The 17,927-nt window shown below is 36.5% G+C and overlaps 5 protein-coding genes across 9 annotated transcripts; 4 read left to right on the forward strand and 1 right to left on the reverse strand.

The window, feature by feature from the left end:
- Positions 1 to 169: 169 nt before the first annotated feature.
- Positions 170 to 3,863, forward strand: LOC113361084 (biotin carboxyl carrier protein of acetyl-CoA carboxylase-like). The gene is made up of 9 exons (XM_026604451.1): positions 170 to 336; positions 1,076 to 1,276; positions 1,774 to 1,853; positions 2,099 to 2,158; positions 2,271 to 2,504; positions 2,776 to 2,838; positions 3,062 to 3,130; positions 3,339 to 3,384; positions 3,499 to 3,863. Exons 1-9 carry the CDS (start codon positions 327 to 329, stop codon positions 3,567 to 3,569), a joined length of 834 nt encoding a protein of 277 aa, XP_026460236.1. The 5' UTR covers positions 170 to 326; the 3' UTR covers positions 3,570 to 3,863.
- A 395-nt stretch (positions 3,864 to 4,258) lies between these two features.
- Positions 4,259 to 6,516, forward strand: LOC113361085 (zinc finger CCCH domain-containing protein 39-like). The gene is made up of 2 exons (XM_026604452.1): positions 4,259 to 5,338; positions 5,999 to 6,516. The coding sequence occupies exons 1-2, from the start codon at positions 4,546 to 4,548 to the stop codon at positions 6,235 to 6,237; spliced, it is 1,032 nt and encodes a 343-aa protein (XP_026460237.1). The 5' UTR covers positions 4,259 to 4,545; the 3' UTR covers positions 6,238 to 6,516.
- Positions 6,517 to 7,567: 1,051 nt separating this feature from the next.
- Positions 7,568 to 10,972, forward strand: LOC113355710 (F-box protein At3g07870-like). Of its 2 annotated transcripts, XM_026598637.1 has the most exons (3): positions 7,568 to 7,841; positions 8,010 to 8,845; positions 10,592 to 10,972. In XM_026598637.1, exons 1-2 carry the CDS (start codon positions 7,679 to 7,681, stop codon positions 8,843 to 8,845), a joined length of 999 nt encoding a protein of 332 aa, XP_026454422.1. In that variant the 5' UTR covers positions 7,568 to 7,678; the 3' UTR covers positions 10,592 to 10,972. The 2 variants fall into 2 exon arrangements, with proteins under 2 accessions (XP_026454422.1, XP_026454421.1); XM_026598636.1 differs by having other exon boundaries at positions 7,568 to 8,845.
- A 986-nt stretch (positions 10,973 to 11,958) lies between these two features.
- Positions 11,959 to 15,272, forward strand: LOC113355709 (nudix hydrolase 19, chloroplastic-like). Its single transcript, XM_026598635.1, has 7 exons — positions 11,959 to 12,647; positions 12,742 to 12,882; positions 13,013 to 13,117; positions 13,465 to 13,564; positions 14,406 to 14,498; positions 14,709 to 14,936; positions 15,029 to 15,272. Exons 1-7 carry the CDS (start codon positions 12,051 to 12,053, stop codon positions 15,058 to 15,060), a joined length of 1,296 nt encoding a protein of 431 aa, XP_026454420.1. The 5' UTR covers positions 11,959 to 12,050; the 3' UTR covers positions 15,061 to 15,272.
- On the reverse strand, positions 13,570 to 16,742 carry LOC113355711 (probable amino-acid racemase). 4 transcript variants are annotated; one of them, XM_026598640.1, is made up of 3 exons: positions 15,829 to 16,741; positions 15,601 to 15,729; positions 13,570 to 13,869 (listed from the first exon to the last, which is right to left on the reverse strand). In XM_026598640.1, exons 1-3 carry the CDS (start codon positions 16,531 to 16,533, stop codon positions 13,843 to 13,845), a joined length of 861 nt encoding a protein of 286 aa, XP_026454425.1. In that variant the 5' UTR covers positions 16,534 to 16,741; the 3' UTR covers positions 13,570 to 13,842. The 4 variants fall into 4 exon arrangements, with proteins under 4 accessions (XP_026454425.1, XP_026454424.1, XP_026454426.1 ...); XM_026598639.1 differs by lacking the exon at positions 13,570 to 13,869 and adding an exon at positions 14,487 to 14,918 and having other exon boundaries at positions 15,829 to 16,740; XM_026598641.1 differs by lacking the exon at positions 13,570 to 13,869 and adding an exon at positions 14,487 to 14,918 and having other exon boundaries at positions 15,594 to 15,729; positions 15,829 to 16,740.
- Positions 16,743 to 17,927: the final 1,185 nt, after the last annotated feature.

Genomic DNA, 17,927 nt, shown 5'->3' on the forward strand with positions numbered 1-17,927 from the left:
GCGGGTATGGGTAGGGTATGTGCACCCGTAGGTGGAACCATGGAACTAGAGCACTGCCAAAGTCATAAAACCGTAGAATGTTAGGTCACCTACGCCCCCTACACATCACAACACCTCACGGGGGCCCGACCTAAACCCAATCCAACAGTTATTGCTTTTATATTGCTATCGTACGCTCTGAAACACTGAAAGGTTAGATTTTTCCGGAACAATTGTTGAATGAAGATTGAATTTATCTCCATCAAAACAGAACTTCTTTCTCTGGATTCTTCTTCTTCTTTAGGTTAAGGATTTATTGTCTGGGTTTACTTCTACCACCACGAAGAATGGCTTCATGTGAGTATCTCTCTCCCTCTCAAATTTTGTCTATTCAGTTCTAAATCTTTCATTTTGAAATGGGTATCTTAAATTTTTGTGTTTTTAGAACTTTGGGAATCTTCAATTGTGTACTAGGATTTTGAGTTTCTTTAATTCATGGGTCTTACCACATTCATCAGTTCATGCATGTGATATATATTGGATTAATCAGAACTTATCAAATTCTGCAATAAAAGTAGAATTTTTATGGTAATGAATGAATTAGTGGATAACTGGATATGATTTTGTGGACTATCCATTAGCTCGCTAGGTTGAGAAAAGAATGTGGGTTTGAATACGAATGATTGGTAATGGATGATTGTTGATACATAGTGCCTAGCACAAGGATAAGTTGCGAAGTTTGCGTATTTGACACATTCTGGACTGTTATATGTTTGATAATTTGACACATTATATAGGGACTGTACATGGAGGATACAGTTTCCGTTCAGAGTTGCTCCCTTTTTTTGTAATTGGTTGGGTTTATGACTACTGCATGTTCGTCAAAGTAATATTATGATTTTGAAATAGCTCCAACTTCCATAATTGTACAACTCCCTTGAGAGCGACATCCCCTACTTCACTTCTGTTTCCTGCTGAAAATCTTCTGTTTCTTGTATACCTATGCTAATGATTGCCCCAACATTGTTGAATAGAAAAGACTATTGTATGGTTTTCATATTGCTTACAATTGTAGTTGTGTCGGTTATTATTTCAGGTAGCTTAGGAGGAGCTTCAACCATAAAGCTCTCAAGCTTGAACTCGGACTTCACAAGAACCAAAGCATGTAGTTCACATACACCGTCTGGGATAAGAACTTCGATAGTGCAGAAACCTCTACAAATTCCAGCTTTGGTGATGTCGCGGGTGCCTGCAAAGCATTTCACTGTAAGATGTGCGCCTTTTTATGAAACAGAAAGTAGGTTCTTCTCTGATGCATTATCTGTTTGTTATATTTCACAGCATGTGCTTCATGTAATGTTAAAATCACCATTGGGAAGTCCAAATAATGATTCTCCTATTCACTCGAGTTCTTTAGTTGTAACAAGAAAAGTATATTACTAATTCCTTTCTTTCTAAGTGAAGTTGAAAAGTTATTAACCGCTGATTCAGATCTGTATGAATTTGGTTGGAGTAACTAAAAACTTTTGGTAATTTTGAATAATCTATATGTTCTCAAGCATATTCCAAGCCTGAATGGGTTTTGATACTTGAAGTCTGAAGATGCAGGTTTTTTCATCCGTTTGTATCATCGAGTCAAGTTCTTACATTTTGTCACAAAGTTAAAAAGTTCAGTGGTTAATTGTCTTTTGTATGAGCATGCGACAATATCATCAGTCATTCTTCTTTAATTTGTTGATTTATCCGTTGTTTTTAAATCAAAGTAACACAACATGTTTCTTCTGTGAGGCGCAGCTGCTACTAGTTTAGAGGAGGGTCAAGAAGAAAAGCAATCTACAGCAGCTAAAAGCCAAATTATACCAAATTCGTTTGAGGTGTGTAAATAAGGATGTGAGTTTGCTTATTAGATTGTTATTGCTGGCAATACCAGCCTATGCATCTGGGGCGTTTCTGTATCATTTAAACTAATTACAGTATATACTTCTACAGAGAGGATTATAATGGTGTTGTGTCTATGTTCTTTTATAAATCATCAGTCTTAAGAGTTTCTTTGATATACTCTATACATTACTTATCGAGGTTGTAATGGGTATTACTTGATCTGATATTTAATTTGCAGGTGCAATCATTGCTCACAGAAATCTGTGATACAACTTCTATTGCAGAATTTGAATTAAAAGTAAGCAAGTTTCATTACTCGAGGTGGAAATCAAATCCTCTTTTTTCGTTTCTTTGCAATCAATCTTCAGATTTCTTACCTCCAACATGTCCCTTTCTCGAATTCCTGTTAGCTTGGTGGATTTCGGCTATACGTGACCAGGAATTTAGCTTCCAACAGTCAGCCTATGGCTCCTCTGATTTCTGCTCCCATAAGTGCAGATACTTCTGTTAACACTTCTGAGTTGAATGGCTCAGCCTCTTCAACTTCTTTAGCCATCTCGAAATCAGTCTCTGCCTTGGGAGAAAGTCAGAGTTTGGTTGATGACGCAACAGATGAAGGACTCGTTATCCTTAGCTCCCCAAAGGTGAACATAATATTCATGTGTACCAAGCTTAGATTATATCTTGTAGCATTGCAATTCATGAACGCATCTGAGTTTATTGAGGTTTACAAGGATTCAGCATTCCTGATGCATCATGACATTCCAACTCAGCAGCCTCGAACTCTCTCTAGTTAAAAGAAACTGAAAACTCTATTTCCTGAACACTTGGAGAAAAAGAAAAGGGCAATAATGATACATAATTTTGGGTCCCTTTACAGCCTAAGAACGTGAACTGAAATCTTATGTAATGCAGGTTGGATTTTTTAGGAGATCTCGAACCATAAAAGGGAAGCGAGCACCCCCATCATGCAAAGAGGTATGTTTAATCGTTACTGCACATTTAAACTTTCTTATATTCATTCTCTTCCAAAGAAAAAAATTATTGGTTAGCTGACTTTAAAAAATGACTCTTAATAATGTTATGGTTTTCCTGATTTATATTGAAGTCATATTCATTTCCATGTAAGTTTCTTCTTTCCTTTTTTATTTAACTTATAGTTAACATATCTATGGTTCTATGATATTCTTGTCTTAAACAGAAGCAAGTGGTGAAGGAAGGTCAAGTTGTTTGCTACATCGAACAGCTTGGTGGCGAGATTCCAGTTGAGGTTCGGATTTCCTAACTCTCACCACTCTTTTTCTATATATTTCCTGTATTGGTTCAAGAAAACCTGGAATCCTCATCTCGACGCTGGTTTCACTCTCTGTCTCTGAGCCTTTTCTTTTAGTTCCTTATTGCACTAAACTTTAATTTTTTTCCATCTCACAGAAAGTAAAAATGATGTGTTTTCTTATTTTATCTTTTTTTCTTTACAGAGCGATGTTTCTGGAGAAGTAGTCAAGCTTCTAAGAGAAGATGGTGGTATGTGTATATCATTTTAGCTTAAAAAAATCAGCTTCATTTTTCTCGACAGAACACATAACAGATATCACAACAGAACATTATTATATTAACTGTACTTCTTCTACTTTGCAGAACCAGTTGGATACGGCGATGCTCTAATCACTATTCTTCCATCATTTCCTGGGATAAAGAAGCTTCAGTAGTTGTTCATTCACTCCTCACACTTACACTTGCAAAACCATCAAGTAATTGAACTCGAGTGTCATTATTAATAACTGACATCATTCATGATTTTTTAGCGCTAATGCTAGTGCTTTAAGTTAGTATTCTTTTTCGAGAAGTACTGATTGATTCTATACTGCGGATATGAGTACACTGTATGTCCTTGAGTAATCTCATTTATGTTTATAACCGTCCATTATATCCCGTGGCGAAGATACTTTTTGACTTGATTAAGTTGAAAAGCCATAAATTAGTTTGAGAACACAATTTCAGAATGATTCAAGCAAAATGTTTATTTCCTGTGAAGCAAGATGTTTTTGTTCCCTTTTCGGTGGAAACTGTGGGACGCGGATTCAAATCGGCGGTCACCAAATGGCCACATTTATCCACCATGGATGAAATCGCTCTGGATTTTCTCCGGTGGGGATTTTTCAAGAGCATCATCCTAGATGTTTCCAACCAACACACTACCATATCCCACTAAAATATACCCGCCAAATTTGACTAAAAGTTTTTAACTGTCACCGCAGTAAATTACCTACCAACATTCCCGGCAGTGACAAACTTTTTAGGGGTAATTCAGTCAATAAAAATAGCAGATAATCCTGTGATTATCACTAATTCAACAACCCTCGGTCAAAAACACACACAAATTAGGGTTTGGAGAGATTTTACTGTGACTGCTAGGGTTTTGGGAGTTACTTCGTTAAGTTTTTTTCTTTAGGGTTTTAGACTTTCAGCCTACCATATACAACTCCCTCCGTCAACAAAAAAAAAGCAGAATCATCTCAGGATTTTCATCCCAAATTCTCACAATTTCACCAATTTCCTCAATTTTCATACAGGTAACATAAAGCTTCAACCTTTTCATATTGAATTTTTGTTAAAGTTTCAACCTTTTTGTTAATCTGACTGCAAATTTGGATAAATCTTGTTTGGAGAAATTTGTGAAAAGAAATGAGTGTTCCAGTACCTCAGACAGAATTTTACCCACAACCCTTTACAATTGGTAGTGATGGTAATGCAATATTCTGGCCTCAAGTTCCAATTGAGAATGAACAATCTGTAAATTTCTCTGAATTTCCACCTTTCAAGAAACCTAGAACCTTTGAAGAAACCCCACCTCCTTTGAATTCATTCCAAAATCAGGGTATGAATCAACAAAGGATGATGATGATGATGCCACTTCCTCAGACCATACCTCAAAACAAAGGAATGGGAAAGCTTTTCTTTAAGACCCGTTTATGTGCAAAGTTTAAAGCAGGTGAATGCCCTTATGGAGATAACTGCAATTTTGCGCATGGGGTTGAAGATATTCGTAAGCCGCCTCCGAATTGGCAAGAAATTGTTGCATCCCATGAAGAAGGTCGAGCAACGGGTAATTGGGAAGAGGATCAGAAATTGATTACTAGATTCAAGCTTTGCAAGAAGTATTGTAATGGGGAAGAATGTCCATATGGAGATAAGTGTAACTTTCTTCATAGAGATGTTGGAAAGTGTAGAGAAGATTCCTCGAGGGTTAGAGAAAGTTCTGCTATAAGCATTGGTACTACAGGGTCTATAGGGTATAGTGTAGGTGCAGGTAGGCCTGATCAACCAGATGTTAATGGAGGAGTAATGAATTCTATTTCAGATGTTAACTGGGGGATCAAACAACAACATGTTTATTTCAAGACTAGGATCTGCCAAAAGTGGGAACAAAACGATTGCCCTTATGGCGATAAATGCCATTTTGCTCATGGAGTAGCAGGTATACTTACTGAACTTGCATTTAAAAATTGGACTAGTGGCATAATTTCTTACATTAAGTTTTTTTTCCTCTTATCATCTAAAGTGGCATGTCAAGATAATTTTGTGGTAGAATAAAATTGGTGTTTATATTGATCACATCCAATCCGATTCCGTACTCATGTTAATGCGACATACACATGATAATCGGTTCGTGTATAAAGTTTTGATGGTGTAAATTAATTTTTTAAAATTTATTATGGTTTGATTGAGATTCACTGTAGTGTGGAAACTTGGTGCAGTATACATTGTCCCATTGTATGCTCATCTATATCATCTAAGGTCACAAGCCGAGATAATCTTCTCAGTAAAATAGATTTGGTGCCCCAATGTTCAAGGCATATCAAGTTATATCGTGCATACGCAGGTGAAGATGAGTGAAAATTGTTTCAAGTAGCAAATCCTTTTTTTCTTCATTTTTTATTTTTTTTTGTCCTTCCCGTCATTGTTGCTGTTATGAAGCTTTTGGAGTTCTGCGCCTGCTTCAATTATTCCACACATCCAGCATTTATTAAAAGAACAAAAACATACAAGGAACTAGTTCCGAAATGAGTAGATAATCGTGCATGATTTTGCTTCAACTTCATGAACTGGTTGTAATAGTAGTTTGTTTGAATGGCAGAACTGTACAAGTATGGAGGCCATAACGAAGTGGAAACGGGGAGCACAACCATAGACTTGGCGAAGTTTATACCTGATACCAACGATGCAACAACTCCAGGAAGTAATACAGCAGTCATCTCATCTAAAAATCAAGTGGTTTTGGCTAAGAAGTGTTTACTGAATTGGGACAGAAAGAAGCTAAGTCGCATCTACGCCGACTGGATTGAACCACGTTCACCTACCAATGTTGAGAGCTAAGCTTTACCTGCCAGTCTCATTGATTTGTGTTTGTTTGTTTTCTGAGTTCAAAGATTGGTGATTGATTGAGGTTCCATACAGTTTGTTTCTCTTTTTTGTTTCTGCAATTATACAAGTCTAGAAATTCTTAGTGCAGTTTAGAATAAGCTGGATATTTTTAAACCAGGTATGTTATGTTAGTTACCATGGTGTTGATACGCCGAAATCCAAAATGTATAAGGGAAATGACAATGACTGAGTTGCGAGGTTTTGGAGATTTTGATAAAGGAAATCATTTGCTTATGTTTGTTGTTATTACTTAAAGACATCCTAGCAAGTGTAGATCATGTTATTATGCAAAAAGCATGTATGGATGTACAACTGAAAATTTGTCGAGCACTTCACACCTTAATTAGCTTGTCTACTGTGTCCTCATTTGAGCTTAGCATGTACTGAAAATTAGTCAAGGCCGGTAATAGGCCAAGCCCGGACAACTGAAAAATGGTAAAAAGAAAGAAAGAAAGAAAAAGCGGTGAAAAACGTTTTTACTGTGCGTTGTAAAAAATGGTCACGGTAATAGGGATATTTTTTTCAATCTCTTGTATAGAACCTAGTTAGCAATTCGGGATTCATCAAACGTACGGAACGGTAAACGTACGAGTATTATACGGTTTTGTAAAATCCAGATTCGGTCCAAAATTCGGTCAACGGGACGTGATTCGTCAGTAATTCGGAACGGCATACGTACGTGTATAATTCGATTTATAAATGTGAGTTCGGCTCTGAAAATTCGGTATCTATATATAACAAATAATTTGTATTTATAAGGTCATAGACCAATTTTAATGCATATGTGTGAGTTATTTAAAGAAAAAATAAACTTAATATGATGATATTAGTAATATATACAACATTAGTTATCTAAGAGGACGTCGTATGGTGGTTTAGATGCTTGGTTAGTGAGTTTGAGATCTCTTTCACCTTCACCTTCAAATCTCTTCAGTCGTTTTTGTTTCATAAAAATTACAACACGTCTAATATTCGATCGTGTATGTTCGGGAGGCAGTAAAGCCCAAAAAGTGGAGTCTTTGAAAAGTAAAAGCTAAAGAATTTATGGCGAATTAAGCGGACGTATCATTCGGGATACGTAAAATTCGTGAACGATTCGCAAATAATCCGGAAATGCCACATAATACGCGACTTGGGTTCGGAGTTGCAAACGTACGCGAATAAGACGGTAAAATTCGTGATACGGAAAAATTCGCGAATGATTCGCGAATCATTCGCGAACTTACTAACTAGGGTATAGAATTGTAAACCCTCGAGAAGAAAAAGAACCATTTCAGTTTTCTCTCTATCAAAACCCATTTCCCCTCAAAACCCTAGAAAGAAAATCTGATTCAAATTACTGTGTCCCTTCTGCTATCACTATTGCTCCTCTCTCTGAACAAAGGGTTTGATTATGGGGAGGATTAACAATCTACCAAAAGAGATCATGTCAGAAATTCTAAGTCGTTTACCGACTGAGTCTGTACTAGACTGCAAATTGGTTTGCAAGCGTTGGCTAAATGTTGTTCTTCACCCATCCTTCTCTCATATGCATTTTAATCGTCTTGATTCTGCTGGTAAGTTGAGCTTTATTTTCTTTATACCAGAGCTTGCTGAAGAATTTTCTTATGTTGAGTTTGATGAGAATTCTCATGAGACACTGTTTAGTAGAAAAACAAGGATGAATTTAAGCTCTCCATTTGACAAGTATCGTTATTCTTTGGTTAATTCATGCTATGGTTTAGTTTGCCTCAACGCATCGTATAAAGGCTATTATGGACCTGCTTACATCTGTAATCCAATCACCAGAGAATACATTTTGCTTCCAATATCTAAACGAGCCTACCAATGGACTGGATTTGGTTACATTCCTTCAACCAGTGAGTACAAGGTTGTTAGAATCTCTGTCGGCTCGAGAGACTTAAATGCTGGAAATATTCAGGTATACACTCTTGGCAGTGGGTTTGGATGGAGAAATGTAGGAAATACAGACATTGAAATAGATAATTTTGCAGCACCTGCTGGTGCCTTTGCGAATGGAGCTCTTCATAGGGTGAACAAACGCGAAGGAACTGTTCTTGCATTCCATTTGACAAATGAAAAGTTTATTGAGCTTCCATCACCACCTTGTTTGACAGCTGGTGTTTCTGTTACATTAAAGGTTTTAGGTAATTTTCTAAGTGCTACTTCTTATCACAATGCCAGTAGTTGTGAAATATGGTTACTGAAGAAGAATAAAGATAATTGTGATGACTTGAGCTGGAGTAAAGATTTTAGCTTTGACGTTTTTGACAATTACAAATCGTGGCCATTTTGTTATACAAAGTGTGGTAGGCTTCTATTTTATGGGGATAACAATATTTCTAGTTACCATCCAAAAGATTCATCTGCGAAAATGGATGTGAGTTTTGGCAAGACTATTGTTAAAGGGATCCCTCACAAGAATACTTTAGTGTCATTAAAAGTATTAGGAGAAAAGAATGTCAGAACAATGGAATCCAGTGAAGGAGCAAGTTCAAGTGAGCAGACAGAAAACAAAGATCAACTGAAGAAGCCGCAGAACGAAGTAAGAGATCTTTAGGTAAGTGTACTGCTAACAAACCTTCATTGAAACTTTAAGCTGTTTAGGATTAGATGACAATATGTGCTGATATTGTATCATGTATGATTTACTTTAGTCAGTCTCAAATTCATAATGGAATGCTAAATTTGAAAATCTTATTTATTTATTTTATAAGAAATTAAAAATTAAAGTCTGAGTGGTCTGTGCTGGTATTATCATGGGAAGCGGAGAGCTTTCCTAGTAGTCCTAGGTTACTAGCCTTCTAGAATATATATTAGGTTCCTGGTTCTCAGCTATTCTTTCAGTGATGTCATTCCAAGATATAGTTTGTGACATAGTTTTAGAATTTGTGCGACCTACAAAAAAAAGTTCTTCTGATAGGAAAAGGTGTCTTTATTAGTCCATAAATTTGATAATAAAAGTGAACACTAGTAGGCAGAAATTCCTATGTGAGTACCGCATCTATGAGAGTGCATATACAACAAACCTAATCTTAAGACCTAATTGTTTATACATGCTTTGTTTGGTTATAACCTGTCAAGTCTTAGATTTACCTCACACTTTGCTAAGATTAGCATCTATGACAGAGGATTTTGGCCTCCATTTTTGGTGGAATGTGTTCACCCGCATATTTTGCAGCAGATATTCAAAATGATCATGATGTTGGTGTGTAAAGTTTCCATCTCATGTATAAATGATTTAGTGTTCTTAGGTTTGATGAGATCTCCCATGACACACTATTCAACTGAACTTCCCTCATTTGGGGAGTCTTAAATAAAGTATCAAGTAGGAAAATTGAAATGCACTTAAGATTTCGAGGGTTGTCTTGTGTGTGCCACCCTAGAAACACTGAGAAAATGCTGACATATAGTATAATTCAGGCTTATCGATGTCAAACTATTTGCGCTTACGGGAAAGAAACAATGCAGTTCTATGTTATTAGTTATAGGGTACAGTGACTACAGTCCCTATCACTAGTATCCAAAGTATTCGTCTCTAGAAATGCAGCGGATATAGATACATACATAAGCATAGACAAACAGATATGTAATTACTTTGTTCTTGGATTTGACAAAAGGGACCTTTTCTTGAGCATTATTCACCAGATTAGTCATTGACTCGATTTTTATTACCCCCTTTCTATCTCACTTTGGCTGATTTCTTTTTGTAGATTTCTTTAGCTTTCTTGTGTTGTACAATTTGTTGATCTGATGTTCAGTATTAGAATATTATAGTTTACGGTTTACTGATTTTGCTTACAAGGGAAAAAATGTATTTTTTTGCATTAAATGATGGAGCTTTTCTCAGGGTTGCTAGGGTACTCATTTATTTGGTTCTTTGCATCATTTTGGGACTAGCAGGGGCTCCCATTAGGTTAATTTGATTATTGTTTGGTTAGATTCACCATAAAGTGGAATTTAGAAGCCAAACTTGTTAAACATTGTCTCATTGTATGCTGAGTTATCATCCAAGTTCTGAAGCCGAGATGATCTTCTTTGCTTAGTAAACAAAGATTATATGCCCCAATGTTCAATTCCTGTCAAGTTATATCATGTGTACTAATGTTGAAAATGAAGATTTTGGAGTTGTGCAGATGCTTTAGATTATCAGCGCCTTTATTGTTGATAGGCTTTCATGCGTTCAGTATCTATTAAAAGAGCAAAATAACAGATAGGGAACTAGTTCTAAAATGAAAAAATAATCGTGCGTGATTTTGCTTTAACTTCATGGATTGGTTGTAATAGTAGTTTGTTTGAATGGCAGAACTGTACAAGTATGGAGGCCATAATGAAGTGGAAACGGGAAGCACAACCATAAACTTGGCGAAGTTAATACCAACGATGCAACCATTCCAGGAAAGTAATACAGCAGTCATCTCATCTAAAAATCAAGTGGTTTTGGCTGAGAAGCGTTTATTGAATTGGGACAGCTAAGTGGCATCTACGCCGACTGGATTGAGCCACGTTTACCTACCAATGTGCTGAGTTTTACTTTCGGTCAGATCGGTTTGTGTTTTTTGTTTACAGTTTTTCTTTCTTTATTTCCTGCAACTGTAGAAGGCTAGAAATTTTTAGTGCCGTTTAGAATAAGCTGGATATTTTGAAACCAGGTAGGTTACTTAATACCATTTTTGATATGCGGATAGCTAAAAAGTATAAGGGAAAAGATACTAACCATGTGAGTTTTGGTTTTGGAGATCTTGATGAAGGAAATTATTTGCTTAATATTGTCAGAAAACTGCGCTAAACTTTTTGTCAGATAGTTTCAGGACGGCCCATAATCAACATATAGAAAACGGCGGCGGTGCTTAAAAAGCCCTGGTACCGTAGCTCGTAAAAGAAAAAAGAGGCGGTGAAAAGCGTTTTTTACTGTGCTCTTTTTTTACTTTGTTTGACCGTGAAAACCCTAGAACGAAAGAAAAAATTTGTATCAAATTAATCTCTGTTTGATTATGGGGAGGTTTATCGATCTACCAAATGATATAATATCATAAATTCTAAGTCGTTTGTCAACTGAGTCTGTTCTAGACTGCAAATTAGTTTGTAAATCTTGGAGAGATCTTATTCATCACCCAACCTTTTCTCGGATGTAATTAACTCATCTTGATTCTGCTGGTAAGTTAAGCTTTATTTTTTTTATGCCAACGCTTGATGAACAATTTTTGTATGCTGAGTGTAATGAGAATTTTCATGAGACAGTGTTTAGTAGAAAAACAAGGATGAATTTAAGCCCCCGTTTAACAAGTATCTTTATTCTTTAGTTGGTTCATGCAATGGTTTAATTTGCCTCAGTGCATGGTTTAGCTTTTTAATGCTATGTTTATCGCGCATTCTGTGATTTACCTTTTCTTGAGCATTATTCACCAGTGGGTAGTTGACTCGATTTTTATTACCCCCTTTCTATCTCAATTTGTATGATTTTTTGTAAATATCTTTAGCTTTCTTGTGTTGTACTGATCTTCGTGGGAGAATGTTTATAGTTTACTGAGTTTTACCTGTCAGTCTCATTGATTTGTGTTTTTTTTTTCTTTTTTGTAAGTGTAAAGATTGAGGTTTCATAAAAGGGTGGGTTGAGAGTCGAACTCGCGACCTTAAAGTAATCCCACGTGTCAAACATAAACATGGAATTATGATATCCTCATCAGTTACGTGTTTCTTTCTAATTCCACAGCTCCCACTAACTCTGTAAATAAATCATCAATGGAAGACGAAGAATAACAATAATGCCCTTATCATTTTCATTCTCTCGTATAATCATCTCATCAATCACACCAAGAATCCAGATTTTAACTACAAGAACCATGTCCTCATCAGCACCAACTCAGTCGCATGCTTTTGCTGGTAATCCATTAAGATCTAAAACACCAAAACCAGGTGATCCAACATCACCAAATTCATCACTACTCAACCTCAAAACACTCATTTTAGATAATGATTCAGTGTTTTCGAAGAAATTTAAGTTCTTACCATTCAGAAAAGGCAGGCCATTAGCTTCTTCATCTCCAGCTTCGAATTCTGATTCTACGGTTTGGAATTTAGGGTGGATTAGTTTGAGTGATTGTAAATCGATTGTGGAGAAATCTGGGAATGAGGAGAAGATTATAAATGAGGATTCATTTGTTTATCTTGGTTCAAGATTAGGTAAAGATGTTGAGGAGGATTTTACTTATTGGGCTATTGATGTTGAGAATGTTGGTGGTGATGTCTGGGTTTCTGAATTGAGTAAGAAGCAGTTTTGTTTTGCTGAGCTTAGAACGTTGATGGTGGCTACTGATTGGGGGGATTCTAGGGAGTTGGAAGAATTAGCTATTGCTGGACATGTAAGAAGAAGCAAGGATAATTCTGAATTTTTGATGATAATTTTGTCTGTTTAATTTGTTATTTTTGTTGATATTGATTTGGTGATTAGATCAGGCTAGGGCGTTGTTGGAGTGGCACAAGATATCAAGGTTTTGTGGGAATTGTGGAGGAAAGACGGTTCCTATAGATGCTGGCAGGAGGAAACAATGCTCAAATGAAGAGTGCAAGAAGAGAGTTTATCCTCGTGTTGATCCGGTCAGTGTACCTTCATTAACTTTTCTGATTCTGTAGAGTATTGCAGTTCAATTTACTCATTGATTTGAAGAATTGAATTGTGTTATAATGTGTAAATAAATATGCTCATGTGAGAATGGATTTTTGACAGGTAGTTATTATGTTAGTCATTGATAAAGAAAACGATCGTGCGCTATTAAGCAGACAATCGAGATTTGTTCCCCGTATGTGGAGCTGTCTTGCTGGTTTTATCGAGGTATATTGTTTTTTCCACTCAAGTTAGTTCGTGTTTGAGGATTTATTCTTTTGCCTGATCATGGATATTTGAAAATGAAACAACATATGTCTAGAACTAGTCATTATATGGACAGATCATAAACACGGATTCATGTTTAGCAACCAATTCTAAGAGCTTTGATGTTCCATTAATATTTTTCCGATTGACTCCTCAAAAGCAGTTATAACACTATTAACCACATAGGCAAGTAAAAAACACTAGGTTAGTTTAGACAAAGGTATTCTTCGCTATCGTTCTTCTATTTTGCTTTTGAAATAAACGAGCCTTCGTGTTTGCAGTATTCGTTTTTGACCTTCTTGTTGTAGCCAGGAGAAAGCTTGGAAGAGGCTGTAAGGAGAGAGACATGGGAGGAAACTGGTATTGAAGTTGGTGAAGTTATGTATCATAGTTCTCAGCCTTGGCCTGGTATGTGATCATGCTCGTCTTCCACAACACACACCATATGCATGTCTTATAATGAAAAAATGGATTCAACGCGATGCCTGTAATTGTAGCTACTTGACTTAACAGTTAACACCAATACCTCGTAGAAACTGTTCATGTTATCATTTGTATCAGGGTATCTGCTCTTCTGCTTCCCCAAAGTATGTCGGGAATCCTGATATTATGTCTGAATTGCGGTACATGGAAACTGCCACGGGTGTCCGACATGGAAACGTTTCCGTGTGTCCAATACGTCAATTTTAAAAATCCATGATATGGGGACACAGCTGTATGCATAAAAATATTAGTAAATTTTCAAGATATGCCGAAATGTAAATGATGAAACAATCCCAATGTTAATTGTCCCATTCATAATTTCATCAAATATTACAAGTTCTACTCTCATAAACAGACACCCAGTTAGATTTTTGATTAAAACTGGAAAGAACTAGATCTGATTTTTTTCATTAGATATGTATGTTTGTGGTAGCTAGCTGCTAACTTGAGCTTTAATTAAAACCACACGTGGCAGCTAACTTGGGCTTACTAACTTGCACCATTTGTTGACAAACACAGTGCGTTTAGTGTACAAACATTTTAAGTTTGAGTAAAATAGTAAGTTTTTAATTGCTCAGACGTTTCTGAGGCGTGTCAGTGTCAGTATCCGTGTCCATACGTATGGACACGGGACACGAGCACACTGGTGAAGTTTCCGTGTAACACAGATTCTGTGGGTGCAAATGGCATAAAGTCATGACACTGTTCATGACAGTTCTTCTGTATGTCTTGGAACTGACTTCTTTCTCATTTGAATTGTTTTCAGTTGGACCTAATAGCATGCCATGCCAATTGATGGTGGGTTTCTTTGCATATGCAAAATCACTTGAAATAAGTGTCGACAAGGTGGAGTTGGAAGGTATTTTTAACAATTTTAAAGAAATTAAAGTTTGTCAAGGACTTGTTAGCACGTAACTTCTGCTGGGATTTGCCTTGGTTTGCCTTGCCTAAGCAATTTATATGCACCTGATTATTGCCCGCTAAATCTACATGCGTGTACCCTTTTCAAGGTGTTTCCAATCAGTTTAACACAACTTCTGTTTAAAGAACTTATTTTTGTTTTTTTTAGATGCTCGATGGCATAGTAGAGAAGACGTAAAGAATGCATTGACGTTTGCGGAGTATGAAAAGGCGCAAAGAACGGCTGCAGACAAAGTTGACCAGATGTGCAAAGGAGTCGAGAAGGGCCTGAACTTCTCTTCAGATTTCAATGTAGAAAGCGGTGAACTTGCTCCCATGTTCATTCCTGGGCCCTTCGCCATTGCCCATCACTTGATATCTGCATGGATCGACCAAAGTAAGTTGTTAGATGGATCACACACGCTTTTAAAACGTGTTTCCAGGTCAAATTTGTAGTGTACTGCTCTTATCTCCTAATTTTCTTTGCAGCTTGTGTTAAATCTTCCTCGCAGTGTTCGTGAGACGAAATATTGTTCTGGTTAGCAGTCGTCAAGGAGGGAACTTCTTCTGTTTGACATTGTTAAAGTTATTGTTGTAGTCTATGTGATGTTCAAGCTTTTGAGTTTAGTTCTATAAGAAGTGGTTCATTTTAACAAGTATGAATCAAATGGCTTTGTACTCTGTTGTGTATCAAATCAAAAAATGAAATCGGATGGAAATTTCTTTTCCTATATCTTTTGCTTGTTGAATTCTTCTGCTGGATTCATCACGAAAGCTTGAATTATAAGAAAGATGGTGAAAGTAGACGGAAGTGACAAACTTTCTCGTTGATATTGCAATGTCAGGAACATACATTATAACAGTAACTTCACAGAAATGAGTTGATTATATCCCAGGTTTCAAATGTTTCTCTGAGATTGTCTAGTAGATTGGGCCCATTTTATTGTTGATCTTGCTAAAGCATCCAGTGGATCAATGCATTTCTTTAAAAGAGGATCATCAGGAGGCAACAGATATCTCAGATCATCAGAAGCAAGGATAACAACATTCACACCTCTTACCAGAAGAACTTGAAGAGCAACTCTCAACAGATTTCTCGCTCCTTCGATATCCTTCCTAGTCAAAGCTTCGATCGCTGGAACTATGGTGTGCTCCACTGCACGTTTGTCTGGCAGAACAACCTCAAATCCCTGCAGCTCATAACTCAGCGGTCAGCATACTGAAAAACATAGCAACAACCAAGGAATATCGATATGGAAACTGAAACCGCAGTCTGGGAAATTTAGTACCTCGTTTTGAAGTTTTTCTTGATAGTATCGCGCAGTTGAAGGTGCATCAGTAGCAAGAACTCCAATCCTCACATTACTCCCAGCTTCAATAGGCTTTAAATTTGCATCTCTGAGTTCCGTAACAACGCAGTCACCCATATGAAGAAAAGGAACTGAACACCCTTCAGAAATCTCACAATGCCATATACGCGAAACATCGCAAGGCATAACAATACAACGAGCGCCAGACTGTTCGAGAAACGTTACTTTCGATCTCAAATTCTGCAACACTGGAGTAACTTCCAAATCCAAACAAGCATTTCTCGTACCACAAGAAGAAAGTTGTTTCCTCAACACTGGGTCACTGCAAATTATAAATGGAAGATTTTCCTCTCCTTCTGTTGAACTCAATTCCAATAGTTTTCCGGCAAATGTCAGAGTAGAAGTCGCCGATACACCTCCTATGATTCCGACTGTATTCACTTGGCCAAGTAAAGAACTGTTTTTCATACAATTAGCCAGACCTGAAGACGAACTTGCGCTGTTATCAGGTGGATTTTCACTCTCATTGGTTTGCAAGAGAACTGATAACGGTTTTACAGATGCAAATGCAATCGAATTCGGTTTCATCGAACAATTCTTGATTCTATGATTGAAAGTACTCCTACCTATGAATTGTGATGGATATTTCAATGCAATAGCATGGTTCATCTTCCCACCAAACATAACCCAAATACCAAAAAAGAAAGCAATTCAGAAAAATCTTGCAAAATCTCTGCAATGAAATACCAGAGACTCAGAACTTAGCTCATCTCAAAATGCAAGAAGACCCAGCAGGAATATTCACCTTAAAACTAAAAAAAAAAAATCAGAGAATGATTTGTTTGTGAAGGACAAGTAGGATTTCAGAGACAGGACAAGTCACATGTCCTCAATTATGGATGGGAGAGATTTTCTTTGTTTCTTATAGTTACAGCAAAAAGTACTACCAATCAAGGGAAATGAATTTCTTACCTTAGGTTGGTGATGGTTTAATTTAATTTATCCTTTTTCTGGCATGGAGTCTTGGAAGTTGAAATGATAAGAGTAGCAGCAGTCGGGGGAACTTGGGAAGAGTGAACTAGCGTATACAGTATACTGGCCCCGTGCAAGGTTATTTTGTCAAGCACGTGTTCTTTTCGACAAGTAGGAATTAGAAGCAAAATTATTTTGCTTCACAAAAAGTTAATTTTTCGATTTTTAACAGAGATCCATTTTGAAATTTGACAGCCAAACTAACTTCTAACTTTTCAACTTCTAAAAGCTACTATCAAACGAGTTACAAATGTCGGAATAACTTTTAAAAGCACAAAAAATTACTCTATATTTATGACTACTAAAAATTGCTTCTGCTCCTGGTTGCTACCAACATTGTATAGGTTTTCATGATGAGACTTGTATTGTTGAGTTTAGTCGGGGAAAGTTGAACTTTTTAAGTCCTTTTAGAAATGTGCTGGCTAATTTTACGAGTGACTTCTTTGGTACAACTACTATCTGGTTTGAAGTTTAATGATGATGAGATGAAAGTTTGGCAATTTTCATCCATTATTTTAGATAGCGAGTGATTGGGATGGCTTGTTTTTAATGCGAAAGTTGATAAGTTAGGTTTGCTAGAGTTCAAGCATTTCATTTCTTGTTGTCAAGAATATATGGAATCTGGTTTGGTAAAGGTTAAACGTTTCATTTCTTGCTGTCGAGATTATATGGAACCTGGCATAGTTGTGTCGTTATATGGCGGTAAGTGTCCAAGAATACAAGCTAGTGCCCGTTTGGCTTCGGAAATTATAATTGGGAGGAATTTGTAATATCAAGAGATTTTATTTTTATTTATTTTTTTTTTGATGTAAAGAGATAATATGTTAACTAGCAAATATAGTATAAGAGATTTACAATATCATTTTTATCGAAAGTATTTGAATCTATGCTAGTTGAAAGAGCTTTTTTATGCATGTTATCAGACATGTGTTGAAGCTTTTTAATCCTTGCCTCCTTCGCAATATAATCCGTTGCTGAGTTATTCTTCCTCTTAATATATTTCACTTTAGCTTGAGGAAGGTCGCCCAATATTTTTCTAATTTCTT

This window comes from Papaver somniferum, chromosome 3 (genome assembly GCF_003573695.1).
Source record: "Papaver somniferum cultivar HN1 chromosome 3, ASM357369v1, whole genome shotgun sequence".
Classification (NCBI taxonomy): Eukaryota; Viridiplantae; Streptophyta; class Magnoliopsida; order Ranunculales; family Papaveraceae; genus Papaver; species Papaver somniferum.

What these genes read in the sequence shown, in the direction of transcription:
- LOC113361085 (XM_026604452.1), top strand. Translation starts at nt 4,546, where the DNA reads ATGAGTGTTCCAGTACCTCAGACAGAATTTTACCCACAACCCTTTACA. An exon ending in TTTTGCTCATGGAGTAGCAG is followed by an intron (nt 5,339 to 5,998) that starts GTATACTTACTG and finishes TTTGAATGGCAG; the next exon opens with AACTGTACAAGTATGGAGGC.
- LOC113355711 (XM_026598638.1), bottom strand. Translation starts at nt 16,533, where the DNA reads ATGTTTGGTGGGAAGATGAACCATGCTATTGCATTGAAATATCCATCA. An exon ending in AAGAAAAACTTCAAAACGAG is followed by an intron (nt 15,730 to 15,828) that starts GTACTAAATTTC and finishes TATGAGCTGCAG; the next exon opens with GGATTTGAGGTTGTTCTGCC.
- LOC113361084 (XM_026604451.1), top strand. An exon ending in TTATCCTTAGCTCCCCAAAG is followed by an intron (nt 2,505 to 2,775) that starts GTGAACATAATA and finishes TATGTAATGCAG; the next exon opens with GTTGGATTTTTTAGGAGATC. An exon ending in CACCCCCATCATGCAAAGAG is followed by an intron (nt 2,839 to 3,061) that starts GTATGTTTAATC and finishes TGTCTTAAACAG; the next exon opens with AAGCAAGTGGTGAAGGAAGG.
- LOC113355709 (XM_026598635.1), top strand. Translation starts at nt 12,051, where the DNA reads ATGCCCTTATCATTTTCATTCTCTCGTATAATCATCTCATCAATCACA. An exon ending in AATTAGCTATTGCTGGACAT is followed by an intron (nt 12,648 to 12,741) that starts GTAAGAAGAAGC and finishes TGATTAGATCAG; the next exon opens with GCTAGGGCGTTGTTGGAGTG. An exon ending in TAGTTCTCAGCCTTGGCCTG is followed by an intron (nt 13,565 to 14,405) that starts GTATGTGATCAT and finishes AATTGTTTTCAG; the next exon opens with TTGGACCTAATAGCATGCCA.
- LOC113355710 (XM_026598636.1), top strand. Translation starts at nt 7,679, where the DNA reads ATGGGGAGGATTAACAATCTACCAAAAGAGATCATGTCAGAAATTCTA.